This window comes from Mizuhopecten yessoensis, unplaced genomic scaffold, assembly GCF_002113885.1.
Source record: "Mizuhopecten yessoensis strain PY_sf001 unplaced genomic scaffold, ASM211388v2 scaffold1945, whole genome shotgun sequence".
Taxonomy (NCBI): Eukaryota; Metazoa; Mollusca; class Bivalvia; order Pectinida; family Pectinidae; genus Mizuhopecten; species Mizuhopecten yessoensis.
In genome coordinates this window covers 57,362-71,405 of record NW_018404300.1, presented here as the reverse complement: position 1 = coordinate 71,405, position 14,044 = coordinate 57,362, and the positions used below count along the sequence as shown (strand labels likewise).

The following is a 14,044-nucleotide window of genomic DNA, read 5'->3' as shown; positions in this document are numbered from 1 at the left end:
ACTTTGAAGTAATGTAGCTCAGAATTAAACAAGGAGTCAATTGAACAAAGGTCAAGGTCACTGTGTCAAAAGTGAAGGTTAAATTTTGTACTTTTTCCCTGATGAAAATTTTGTTGTGACATTATGAAGCAATGTTGTTCAGAACTTAACACAGAGTCAACTGACCTTAGGTCCAGGTTACGGGGTCCAAAGTGTCAAGGTCAAGTTTTGTATTTTTCACTGATGAACATTTTGTTATGATATTAAGAAGCAAAGTTGGTCGGAATTAAAGAATAAGTCAACTGACCAAAAATTAGGGTCACTGGGTTAATGGTCAAGGTCATTTGGGTCCAAAGGTCAAAGACAAAGTGGATCTTTGACTTTGACCCTGGCTCATGATGGAGGAGGTATAAAAGGTGAAATAAAACAAATCAAAGCTAACAAATGAGTATTGCACCGGTATTTACATTTCTGTTAGCCCAGCAAATATGTAGGTGGAAGGAAACAAGACTCACATCATAGTACATGTAAAATGTATATTTTGCTTCCTTGCGATTCTTTCTGAAGTCCAAATATCAAACGTCAAGCTCAGCTATATGGGCAGATTGCTTCTTGATGATTATGGGGGATATATTGCCACAAGACGGGGCCCTTACTGACCTGTCAGTGTTCTAGTTTCTTCTTTTATTTCAATATGATAGTGAACATTTTTGCTGTGATTGTTTCTGTAATCTGTATCTATTACCATGGATATTGTTATAATTTTTAGGTCACCTGAGCTTTGCTCAAGTGACCTATTTATTCTAATCGCTTTCCGTCCGTCGTCGTGCTTAAACTTTTTACATTTTCAACTTCTTCTCAAGAGCCAGTGGATGGATTTTTTTCAAACTTGGTCAGAATCTTCCTTGGTAGATGAGGCTACAGAATTGTAAAATTGGGATTCCTACCCCAACCCCTGGGGCCAGGGCAGGGCCCCAAAGGGAAAATTAACCAATATTTCAAAAATCTTCTTCTTCAGACTCAGAGGTTCTACAGTCATTTTCTCTGCATGGAAAGAAAGATCATCAGAGGCTTTACTTAAATTGTAAATTTCAGGACCCCCGAGCTATCTGTTCTCCCTTGTGGAGGGGGTAAAGTTTACTATAGTTTATATAAAGAAATAACACTTTTGGGTATATTTTGACAACTTTCTGTAGGAAATTATTTTTACTTGGTGAGAATTATCCTTGAAAGAAGATGGTTTCAAATTGTAAAATTGATATTCCTACCCCAACCCCTGGGGCCAGGGTGGGGCCCCAAAGGGAAAATTAACCAATATTTCAAAAATCTTCTTCTCCAGACTCAGAGGTACTACAGTCATTTTCTCTACATGGAAAGAAAGATCATCAGGGGCTTTACTTAAATTGTAAATTTCAGGACCCCCGAGCTATCCGTTCTCCCTTGGGGAGGGGGTAAAGTTTACTATAGTTTATATAGGGAAATAACACTTTTGGGTATATATTTTATCCATTTTCAGCAGAAAATTACTCAAACTTAGTCAGAATCATCTTTGGTGAATGAGAGTATTACTTTGTAAAATTGGGATTCCTGCCCCATCCCCAGGGGCTAGGGCTGGGCCCCAAAGGGAACATTTACCAATATTTTCAAATTCTTATCCTTTGATGACATGACAAGTATTGTATTTCACTTAGTTTACATGCTGATTTCCACATCACATCTAAACAATAAAATAAAGCTACCAGTACCTATGATATAACTCAGGTGACCGCTAAGGCCCTTGGGCCTCTTGTTCTTGATATAATTGTCAAAGCAGGCATATGCATATATCAGAACACTCGGTTTACCACATCTGTCCGATGTCTCTGGCGGTAAGGTCGGTTTACCACATCTGTCAGATGTCTCTGGTAGTAAGGTCGGTTTATCACTTCTGTCCGACGTCTCTGGCGGTAAGGTCGGGGGATACTTTGATTGTGGTCACCTATATGAGATTGTGGTCATTTTGTTTTCTGTAAATGTGTCAAATATTTCCCCTTGTTTTTAGATATTTTTTTGCTATAAAACCACAGTAATGTAGGTATGTGGTATATGAATACTCTACCCTCTGATGAAGATTTTGAGGTCATTTGATCCCAATTTCTACACCCTCGGGTAACATTTCTATATACCCCACACCTACTGTATATGTTACAGTGTTATGATGAAAGTCGTAGTCCTAGCACTATTATATACCCAGGTTTGGCAGTAATACAACAGCTAAATATGTGAACATCTTGGTTTAGAATATAAAGTTTGGTATGATTATATAGTGTAAAAGTAACTTGCATTCCACTCGTTGCTTGACAAAGGAAGCAGACCTTTCTTTGAAAGCTTGTGAAATAAGTTTTCAGTTATTGTTTGTGTTCAAAAACAAACTTTGGGTTTTTGAAAACAAACGGAGAAAACTAAAGAATTTTTTTGATTATTTAGCAAGTAGTTAATTGAATAAAAGATAAAACAAATTAAACAAATCAAGGGAAGTCTTACGGTAATGCTGTTATATGTTTGTGGACTATCTTCATAGAGCTGTTTATTGTTTTAGGTATGATTTGTGAAAGAAATTCTTGTACAATAATGTATCTATATTCAAAATAAATTGCAAACAATGATCTCATTTATCTTGGATGAAACCTTGTTTTTGTACCAAGAAGCCACAAAATTTAGAGAATAATTAAGAGAAAATGTATATATAAAAGATTGACTCTGAGGGATGAGTGAGAGTTATTAACTGTGTGCCTATGTGTGGTCTTCTGGCCAAAATATCATTGTACCTGATATATGTTGACATCCCTATCCCAGTTCTCCAAGACCAAATCAGCTCATAGAGTCCTTCTTACTTTCAGACTCGAATGATGAATCAGAGAGCACTGAAGAGCACTGTTGTAGGGGAGGCAGCAGCCGTACAGACAATTTATACCTCTTCTATAGACTGTCTATCACAGGTATGTATACAGGACCATTGTGCCTCTTCTACAGAATATCACAGGTATTATACAGGACCATTGTGCATCTTCTACAGAATATCACAGGTATTATACAGGACCATTGTTCATCTTCTACAGAATATCACAGGTATATATACAGGACCATTGTGCCTCTTCTACAGAATATCACAAGTAAGAATACAGGATCATTGTGCCTCTGCTAAAGAATATCACAGTTATGTATATAGGCCCATTTTACCTCTTCCATAGAATACCACATGTACTTACAGGATCATTGTACCGCCTTTACATGCATGTATGCAGGCAAATTTGATCTTTTCTTAAGAATATCACAGACATGTATACAGGACCATTGTGCCTCTATCTAAGTATCACATGTACTGTATTTTTAGAAATTCAGTGTATTTATTATGATTTTCCAAAGGCAATACAAAAAAGTGCATGAGTTCAGCTTTTGAGCCATTTTTATGGGGTACTAGATGGTATTAGTCAGTGTGTTTAACACTTTTATTCTATTTCTGTTTTAGACGGTGAGGAACGAAGGATTAATGGCTCTCTACAAAGGCTTTATACCAAATTGGTTCCGACTAGGACCGTGGAATGTAATTGTATCCTTTACTGAAGATTCACTTCTGTTAACCAAGTATAGAAATACAGTGTTTAAACGAATTAACACCCATGGCACTTAAAGAAAGAAGAAAAGAAAGCAATGTGGGATGGCAGTAGTAATGATTTGTATGTATCAGGCAGCCAGAGGGACGGGTAATATGTTTACCCTTTCCTCCCCTTAGTGGAAATGAAAATGGATTCATAAAGATGTCTCAATAAATCAACTATTATAGACTATGCTAACATACACAGCCACATCATAGATTGGAACAACCTTAAAGAGCTTGAAAAGGAGGACAACTGGAAAGTGAAAAGAATCAAAGAATCCATCTGGATTAGAAGGGAAGGGAGAATCAATGAACATAGATGATGGGGGAGGGGATTGAGGGGACCAGCTGAGACATCTTTATGACCCCATTTTATCATCCACTTTGGGGCAGAATGGGTTAACATATTATCTGTCTCTGCAGTATTACAGTGCTATTTGGCAAATTGTCTCGCTATTGTCTGACAGCATACTGATTTACTAATTTGGCACATTCTGGCTCAGTGAATTATTTTTTAATGATTTCTGAGTCAAGACTCTGGTAATTTGCATTCTTTGCTTGACAAAGGTAACAGACGCTTTCAAAAGCTTGCAAAACGTTTTCAATCGCTGTTTGTTTTCCAAACAAACCTAGCATTTATTATTCATACCAAAGTTAAACTGATGAATCTCATTCCAAATGAAGAACAACTTAGTTTTGTGCAATGGCCAGTGGTTCAGTGTTGTTGAAACAGGATAAGTTTCAAAGAGATACTTTTTCCTTACATTTACCTTTGCTAGTTTTTCAGGAAATGTAGGGAAGTTTTCAATAAAATTGTTGATCCCTAACATTAAACATAACCTTGCTTTCCTTGACCAAATGTTTCAGTTTTTCATATCATTTGAACAAATGAAGAGAATATATTGACAAAATATTTTCGCTGAGTCTCGACACCAGGTTCTGATATTGCTGCAAAATCTATCTGTGATCACTCTGTCAACTTTAAAGAACGTGTGTCGACAATGTGTGCTATGACATGTGTCATTGCTGGTGTCAACATCATGTGCTGTGAAACGTATCAACGCCTAGGCTGTTGATCACCAAAGTGTTCTACATGTGTTAACAAGGGGCGTACTATGCCATACGTCACCACCTAGACTACATCATGCATTGATGCCACAAGATGGATGACCAAATTAACGTGTCATCAACATGCCCACGACATGCCTCGACAGTGTGCACAACAGCATGTATAAACATGTTCTAGGAGGTCTCAACAACATAGCCAACAAAAAGCTTCAACGGTGCAAACTAAAGTATTTGTAACCAACAGGTCGCAGCAACGTGTCCTACACATTACAACGTATGTAAACAACATGCGCCATGACAGATGTCATTAACATGAACTGCTGTATATGTCGGTGCTGTACGTGAAATGTTGCCTACTGACACTCATCAGCCCTAATTGTCAGGTGTTTTTAGTATACTAATTGTTTTGTTTAGGGTGCAGAATATTTGCCAGTCAATAATATTTGTGTAAAGTTTGCAGTATAAGCAAACATGATATCCTGAATGTCTAAACTCCATTACTTATGATAGAGTCTGCCTTTGTTTCAATCTTGCTGAAATCTATGAAAAATCTCTATATTATTCCCGAAACATTTTCTGATTATTCATTTTCAACATGAATGTCACATTCGTACATCTAACCCTATTATACCTTCTAAGGACAAAATCACAAAATGTAAGCCATTCGTTGTTGATGTTATCTTGTTAAATTTTGCTGTTGTTTTTATTTGCAAATATTTGTTGTCTGATATTTCGTTTTAAATATATATTTATTATCTAACATAATGTTGCCATGGTTCCTGTTTGTATTTACATGTCCCAAAGGGGTCAAGGTCATTCATGTTCAAAGATATTTAAAAGGTCTAATATTTATATTGATTTAAAAAAACCTTTATGAGTAATGTCTTAAAAACCTTTATGAGTAATGTCTTGTTAAAAGAAGAATGGATGTCAAAGAAAGTTAGTCAGCTGTGAACTATCATTACTTTCACTTAAAATTAAAAAAACTGGCATAAACAAAATGCAGTCAACAAAGATTTTATTCTTGCTATCTTGCTTTAGGTTTCTAATTTTGCTATCATTCTTTCATTTTAAACATTTTCATTTAAATGAGTCAGTAACGACGCATACTTTAAATGAAGCAAATAGAAATGCAGAAGAATCATGCGGCTTCAAATATTTTTAATAAATTTATCATGCCTAAAGGGTAACTTTTGTTTGAAACAAACTTTTTGTATCCTTGATCTCCATAAAAAGGCATTTTATAGGTTTCTTATATAAAAATTCTGATCTTCTCTTTATGTTTAAGACATACAGCTGAGTTTTCTGGTAAATGTCACGGGGCAGGCGATAACTAATAGTCAGCGTCAGTAGGGGAGGGGAGATAAATAGTCAAGGTCATGGAGGGAGGCGATAACTAATAGTCAGCGACAGTAGGGGAGGGAGTTAGCGACAGTAGGGGAGGGGAGATAAATAGTCTAGGTCATGGAGGGAGGCGATAAATAATAGTTGGCGTCAGTAGGGGAGGGGAGATAAATAGTCAAGGTCATGGAGGGAGGCGATAAATAATAGTCGGCGTCAGCAGGGAAGGGAGGATAAATATTGAAGAGGGTAGTGAATAGTCAAGGTCATTGAGGATGGGGATGATGGGATATATAGTATAATATTTTTGATAAATGTGTACCTGTATATTATCAAGATATGAAGACACTGTGTGAGGTGAGAGGGGGGATATATACAATGTACATGTATGTAGAAAATTCTGAAAAGCTCGCTAATAAAATATTGATGTTAAAATATTTGCCTTTATTTTATGTTTTCTGATAGTTAATGAAGTTAACTTAAGAGTCCTTGATGCAACTGGTTGTATTAGTTTGTTATTAAAAATGAAGGGGTTCAATACTGGAAGGCTTCACCCCCTTTAAAATTTACTGATCCCCTATATCCTATATAACTCTACAACAGTGTAATACAAAGTAGGGTCATCCTTAAAAAATAGTTTGTTTGCAGTTTTCCAGTTCCAAACTGCAATTTTTTTTTTTTTAAGGATGGCCTAATATCAGATGGACAAAACAATAAAACATTTAAGATTAGAGTCAGTAAGATTAAAGAGTTATGTGGAAAAACAATCTATTAATTTGTTCAGTCAATTAATATTCAAAGATTGAAGTAATTTTCTTGCTAATTTCATTTCTCAATGTCATATTATTACAATGTTTTTGTTCAAAATCTGTCCACCTCCATACAAAGACAGGGTTTTAATACTGTGGGTGAGATATTGAAGACAAAGGAAAACTAGACCTTTTTAATGCTGGTTCAATGCTGTCACATCAAAGTAAATCAAATCTAAGTTACACTGAAGGTATATTGTGTTATATTGATGATGTTGCTTGTATCTTGTTGTCTTGTAATTGTCTCCATATTGTAGTCCCAGACTTGTGCGTACTATTTTTCCATTTTGTATTTAATTTGAGAGACTTTTGTAATTTTCAATTTGCCTATTATGTAGTTATAATAGACAGAATATTATAATAAATAGCATATTCTATCAAATCAATATTTTTATATTAAATGTACAAAGTTATTGTAGAGTTTTAGTGCAGATATTTAAGAATAATCTATGATATTTGTTGGTTTCCTTTTCTTATTTTATTGCTTGTTTTTATTGCTTAGGGAAACATTGCATCAGAAAAAGGATGCTTTCAACTTCTATCTTTAAATGGGGAATTGAGACCATGTCTAGAAAGTTCAAATCACAAATGATGTACCATATTGCTAGAATACAAATCTATCAGAAAGGAACTCTTAAGAGAAACCCCATTTTCCCCCTTGTTATTGATTATTAAATCAGGACAATTTTGATGCTTCTGAAAGATGAATTCTTTGAAAATACATAAGGGGGATAACTCAAACACAAACCAGACAAATTTGTTTAGTAGTGTATTTGCTATAATGAAGCTTTAGTATTTGGAATTACTGCTTAGTCTGGCACCAAAACAATAATAATACTGAATTGAATATCACCAATATTGTACTTAACATGTCTTCTTATACCCATATGAGAGACATGAATAAGAACAAATACTAAAAATAGTAGTCTATACAGTGTGTGTTCAAAGTTTATATTGTTTTTGATGGTATTGTAATAAGATTTGTTTTCTTCCTGTATCAACTCTCATGAATCATTGTTGTTTGATTTATACATGAACATGACACATGGGAACGCTTGTCTGGAGGGCCAGGACTCGGTACTATCTAGGTTTATCATTTATTAGCTCACCTGGAGGGCCAGGTGAGCTAAAATTTTAGTGACTGATAACAGGTGCTTTGACTATAACTAAAAAGCTAGTTAATACAGAACTTTATTCTTTTGAAATATATTGTTAGTTAAAATAAAATTGAAAATAACCACATTTACATATCAGGGTTCCAAATGCTGAACGGAGTACAAAAAAAAAAGAGAGCAAAAGTTCAAAATTCAAGTCATTTCTTAGATATCTCGTGACAGAAACTCTGGTTCACATCTCATTAAGATAATCAGGTGTTGAACAGCTAAACCTAGTCTGAAGAAAAGTTCAATTGTTCAGTTTTCTGTTATACATAAACTGCTGAAGTAAGGCTCACAGAAATTCAACTGTTCAGTTTTCTGTTATCCATAGACAATGAAACCTGCCAGACAGATGTAATAAATAATTCAGTCCTCGTTTTAAACATAGCTGTAATGGTCATTTATTTCTAATACTCAGAAACTTCTAATTTTGCACGAGTAATCACTTCTACTGATACCAATAAGATATATTTTAAATGAGAACTTGCAGTTAAATAATATACAAATGTACATTTTGAAATATTTCTGAAAATATCTCTTGATTTTCAAACCCTGAAAGCTATTTCTTTATGCACCCTTTTTTGATATTTTTTTCTATGTTGGAGGTTGCCTGTAAACCAAGTTTAGATGCAATAAATATTTTGAGAAAGTCACCTTTGGGTGAGGCTGAAGTTTTGACGAATCATTGATTCATTTTCCATCAACACTTACAGGGTAAAATTTTGATCTGTGCTTGCTTCATGTGTTTTCATATCTTCAACATAATACATGTAGAGTAAATGACAAGGAGCACATGTACAATATGAATAAATTTACAAATTGATCAAAGTAATGTTTGTTAAAATTTACAGCCATGAAATTGTCTCAAAATTTTGTGAAAAATTCATATTATTCAGAATTTTTCAATATATAATGACAGTATTATATACACTTAAAATTGAAATTTTTGCCTCATCTTATTTTACATTTCCCCCTCTGGTAAATCAAATTTGGTAAATCAAATTTATAAATACTTGTCAGACTTGAAGCCTGGGGACAGAGAATAAAGTTTTAGGCATATCTGTGGTGATACATTAAGTATGTTTGTTAAGGTTTTCATCATATAACTACTCGGATTAATGTAGATTTTTTTCGATTGGAATATTTGTTTCTTGGACTGATCAACACCATCAACCTTGGACAAAGAAGTATTCTGTACAATGCATCTTTACACAATATGTATCAATATGGAAGCCATGCATTTAACCGTTATATTTGATACCGGTGTAGCTCAGTAGAGGTTTCTTCCGTTGTAATATGCTAAATAAAGAAGTATGTAATATTTTATTGTTGATAAGCTTGTGTGGGAACAGTTCTAAGTCAAGCAAATGCAGTAATAAATATTTTGTATCCCCTTTTAAAATTGTCTCATATTAAGATGACTGTTTAGAACTGGTCTCACTGTGCTGTTCCATTCTGTACCGTATAGGACAGGATTAGTCCAGTATTGCTTTAATACTAAATACTTTAGCTAGATTTATACTCACATGTGTTGCAAAAGTTTAAATTTCTGTATTAACTGTTGTACAATATGACAACTCTTGTTGAAGTTTAACTATTGATGATGCCATATTACTGAGAAATAAATCTTTCTTGACGAAATTTGTTATTGTGATGGCTTTTTTTGTGTCATCTTCAAAGGTGACTAAAAGAATTACTTTGTTTTCATGATTGGTCAGTGTCAGTTTCCAGACGACATCTTTTGAAGGAACTTGTGGTTACAATGAAATTTGCCTCGTGTACTTCCTACCTATTGGCAAGTCTTTGGCTGTAGTTCAATGCTGGGCAGAATTCACGTATGTTTGATGAGACTGCTGAGAATTTTTGGTTGATGCTTTCTGTAGAAATTATCAGAAATTCATGAAACTTGCCTGAGATACATCAACTGATCACCCACACTCAAGTTCAACACTCAGATTCACATCTATTTAACGAGGCTGTTGATTCACGATTGGCTTATGATTTCTGAATGATATTTTGGACGATATTAAATTCAAATGACACACTGTACACACATACTTATCATTTCCTTTGTAAAAACTTTGCTCAGCCAAAATTATGCATATTTAATGAGGCAGTACAACCTGATTGGCTGATTGATAGTGTGCAAACGATTTGTTTTGAGGAAAGGAGTTGTCAGATTTTGATTAAAAGAATGGAATAAACTACTGAAGGTAGCTACTGTGACCATTGAGCACCGTCATTATGTAGCTACCGTATTCATGTTGATGCTATTTTGTGTCCAACTTTTGATGTTTGGTGTATGGAATTTGTATTCTGTATAAGAAACCTCAATAAATTTCATTACTAATGAACAACTAAATTCCAAGAATTTTTTCGAAGACTTCGTTTGAAGTACAGAAATATTGTCCAAGACCCATACCACTACCAGACAATACAACTAGCAGGTCATACATATGTCACAGATTATAACTCACAGATGAACAACACTCGGATCATATGATTATCGCAGGTCATATACCTCGTTTTTGTGTGAATGAAAACTCGCAAACCAGAGAAAGTCAATTTGAAATTGAAATGGTTTAATTAGTTGCAAACATAGCCAACCTTACAACATGTACACTGAGCATAAAAGAGAAGGATTCTGAATATAACATCAGATTTTTTTAGTTTCCTCGGGGGTATTTATGATAATTTTTCAAGACAAAACTGAACACTTGATTTTGTTTCGCCCAGGTATTGTAGGCGATACTGTCCCAGACAAACCGTTGACACTAGAACCTGTTTTCCTGATCATGAGTTACTGACAACTAAATTGTCAAAGACGGACAATAACGGTACAATCTGAGCCGGTCTCATCCTTTAATGATGAAACTATGTTTACTTTTCCTTGGAAGCCGAAATTATTACACTTGAGCTCTAATGAACTCTGGTATCTTGAAAATCCAACATCCATCAGTATTCTAATATATTACACAGCTCCCAATCCAGGCATTCATTTTTGTTGTTATATCCACAAAAACTTAAAAGAAAATATGAAGGTACAGTAAATAAACATACAATCTTTTCAATCCTATGTCACACGCAACGGGAAAAATGATAGACCTCGCACAAAGTCATCCATTTTGCTCTCGAAAAGTTCACTTTTGATGGGTTGGTCCAGGGCACACATTGGATTTCTTACCACATATTCTACAAAAATCTGAAAAGTATCAAAAAATCAAAGAACTTACTTTGGTTATTCCCATTCCAAACAGAAACAAGCCTCCCAAATTAGGAAAGTCTAATCAAAATTATGTTGGTTAATAAAAAGGTCCTAAAACATAGTTCAGGTAATGAATTTGAATTCTTAACGCATACAAAATTGACATTTTACATACAGACCATTATATCAAGATGCTGTCCATAGATACATGTCTCTATTCTCATTACATATCTAGGCATACTAGACTAGTGAGGTACAGATGAAATATGTAGAAACATTCAAAGCTAGTATTCATGAAACCATTCTCATGCATGAATTCTGTACTCAAAACTTCCTTATATCTTGCTGAAATCATGTAACACTCAAAATATCATTTAGATATTGAAGTACTCCATTTTAAGTCTCTCATAAGCTTCTCTCAATGAAAAATGTGAAAGTTAAATAAAGAAAGTGAAAGTATTTTTTCAGTTGGCAAAATATATCCATTAGTGAATGTATAGCCCAGCAATGTAGGTTTATAAAATAATCAGAAAATCGAATATTTCTAAAGCCCCATTTTGATACAATCTTCAATTTATGGAAATTACATGCATACTTACATTGCTATACATTTGATGCAAAACATCCTTTATGTTTCCTACTGACAGGTCTGTGTTCATGATTAACTTCATCCCACTTGGAGTCTCATAAAAGTGAAGCTTATACTGACTTGTTCTAAAGTTGAGAAATCCATCTTTTCTGACAAATTGTCAAGGATTGGCTAAAATATTAGATATTTTGTCTTTAAAACACAACATTTTTTTTTTGACAGCCTTCTCCATGGATTTTGCTGGAAAAACTGCAGACTAAATGATTGAACAAGCCATCCCTAGCTTCCATTAACAATTATTACAGCAACACCAGCTGACAACTTGGGACCCAATTTAAGCCTAAGGAAGCAGCTGTCTAAGGAATGTTCAATTGAGTACCCGAGGGATCTATTGCTGCTGTAATTTTCAGCATCCTTATTTATCAGTATATGATCTAAACAATATTTCATCCACATACATATATATATATTCTGTCACATATTAGTTAGGACCTGGAGAAGGTGTATTCTCAAGTATAGTTGCAACTGACCAAGGTATATCTGAATATGAATATCTAGTTATTAATCAACATGTCGCATCGATTAAATGATCTAGTAATGTGTTTGCAGTGTAACTATCCAAAGTATGTTACCTGTAATTGAGTTTTCTTAATCAGTAAGTTTCTTAAGTAAACCGATACAATTTCTCCAAACATTCCTGCATAACTATGCTACCTAGTGTAATGCAAGGAACCATGGAATACATTGTTGTTCATTAAATATGAAATCAGAATTAAATCTGTCAATCCATTCTTAACAAATAGTTATTTAAATGAGATTGACAAATCCCTTTTCACCGCTAATGAGGTTGCAGACAGTGCTCTAAAAAGGATACAGGTCTGTTGGTGATATCCGGTTCACAAAAGATTTTATAGAATGAATCATTCCATACATCAGTTTGTACTCCTGTAATGAAAACAATATTTGTATGAAATTTTAATCGTATGAAATGTAAAATATATTTCTTCCAAATCGATTCACTACATTATACTTCTCTGATCAGTTTTATGTTGAGTACATATATATACAGGTGTAGTTGAACTTGACTAAGTCGAATGCCAGTGACCAGGTAGCTCAATTGGTTAGTGCGTAGGGTCACTGGTTCAAATCCCAGTCTTGACAAACACATTTTCCCCAGTCATTTTGCTTAAGCTACAGATGTTTTGACCTCATCATGGTCCGAAAGGTTTGACCATTGTGATCTATCGACAAGAGAGGGCTTGGGTTAATTGCCAAGTGGTTAAGGTGTTTGACTGTCTACAATCACTAGTCCTTCATTTCTTCACTTCCATGTTGCAAGGAAATGTTGTGTCAATATATAATTTATCCAATTTTATTCTATAATGTTCATCTACACCATACACTTCCTGATCTTCTCCCTTTATCAAAAATCACACTGAATCGCCCCTCTTCCCCAACCTCACCACCTGGATCTGCCAAAGGGTTTCAGAGGTAAAGGTAATGCTTGAATGATTTTCAAAACTCTGTGAAGCATTATAAAATGCTACATCAGTAGATGTAGTATTTATTGTATTATATTGCCTTCTAAAAGAAAACAAACTACCTCTTAACATGGACAAATTTGGATAGGACTTTAGGATAGCCAGGGGACCTGAGCGAGTCTGGGTCCAGTGCGATTTTCAGAAATTCTATGGAATAGGTAATATGGTATTCTACCAGAAATAGTAATCATGAACCTATATTGATTATCTGTGTCCATCATTTATCTTATTGCCAATGTTGCAACAGAAGTCGGAGAGCTCATGCTCACAAGACTTCAGAATTCTATTGCAGATCAAGACTCCTTGAACAAAACTAATAGCACCTCTTCTCTATCCATTCCTGACTGCTTCCTTCGGTTCCATTCTGCGTAGTGTAGACAAGTACCATTTCTATCAAAAATATAAAAGTTGTATACTGTCATTTTGTCTACACCTACAAAGAGTACACCGGAAGTGCCTCACAACAGATTTTAATTCCTAATGAGCCGTGTACTATTTTTTTTAATATAAGGACAACAAATTATTAAAAAAATGATATCATATTTATTTTATGCTAATATGTCATATTGCGAAACATACGGCGTTAAGTCGATCTAAATAATACAGAATTACATGAAATGTTATCGAACACACCGTGCAATAATATAACATTATACCGGAAGTGAAATTTTATCATTATACCGGAAGTGAAATTTTTCGTTATTTCATTGCGCACGCG

The 14,044-nt window shown here is 34.5% G+C and overlaps 2 protein-coding genes across 4 annotated transcripts in view; one reads left to right on the top strand and one right to left on the bottom strand.

The window, feature by feature from the left end:
* The window catches only part of LOC110442943 (kidney mitochondrial carrier protein 1-like), a 38,188-nt gene extending 28,554 nt beyond the window's left edge, over positions 1 to 9,634 (top strand). For 2 of the 3 annotated variants that reach the window (XM_021486838.1, XM_021486845.1), the window contains exons 9-11: positions 2,859 to 2,957; positions 3,488 to 3,568; positions 4,484 to 9,634. In XM_021486838.1, coding sequence (XP_021342513.1) covers positions 2,859 to 2,957; positions 3,488 to 3,568; positions 4,484 to 4,522 — 219 coding nt within the window. In that variant the 3' untranslated portion in view covers positions 4,523 to 9,634. Of the gene's footprint in view, positions 1 to 2,858; positions 2,958 to 3,487; positions 3,569 to 4,483 lie in introns of those variants that run through there. The other variant, XR_002462058.1, reaches the window with a different exon arrangement.
* A 917-nt stretch (positions 9,635 to 10,551) lies between these two features.
* On the bottom strand, positions 10,552 to 13,803 carry LOC110442934 (trafficking protein particle complex subunit 1-like). Its single transcript, XM_021486828.1, has 4 exons — positions 13,650 to 13,803; positions 12,660 to 12,730; positions 11,796 to 11,934; positions 10,552 to 11,193 (listed from the first exon to the last, which is right to left on the bottom strand). Exons 1-4 carry the CDS (start codon positions 13,746 to 13,748, stop codon positions 11,065 to 11,067), a joined length of 438 nt encoding a protein of 145 aa, XP_021342503.1. The 5' UTR covers positions 13,749 to 13,803; the 3' UTR covers positions 10,552 to 11,064.
* Between the last annotated feature and the right edge of the window lie 241 nt (positions 13,804 to 14,044).

Bases quoted from the DNA above. Each gene is read 5' to 3' on its own strand.
- LOC110442934 (XM_021486828.1), bottom strand. From the start codon at position 13,748: ATGACAGTATACAACTTTTATATTTTTGATAGAAATGGTACTTGTCTA. The intron at 12,731-13,649 runs GTGCTATTAGTT...TTTTCATTACAG, and splicing joins CAGGAATGGATAGAGAAGAG to GAGTACAAACTGATGTATGG. The intron at 11,194-11,795 runs GTAAGTATGCAT...GATACTTTTCAG, and splicing joins TGCATCAAATGTATAGCAAT to ATTTTTGTAGAATATGTGGT.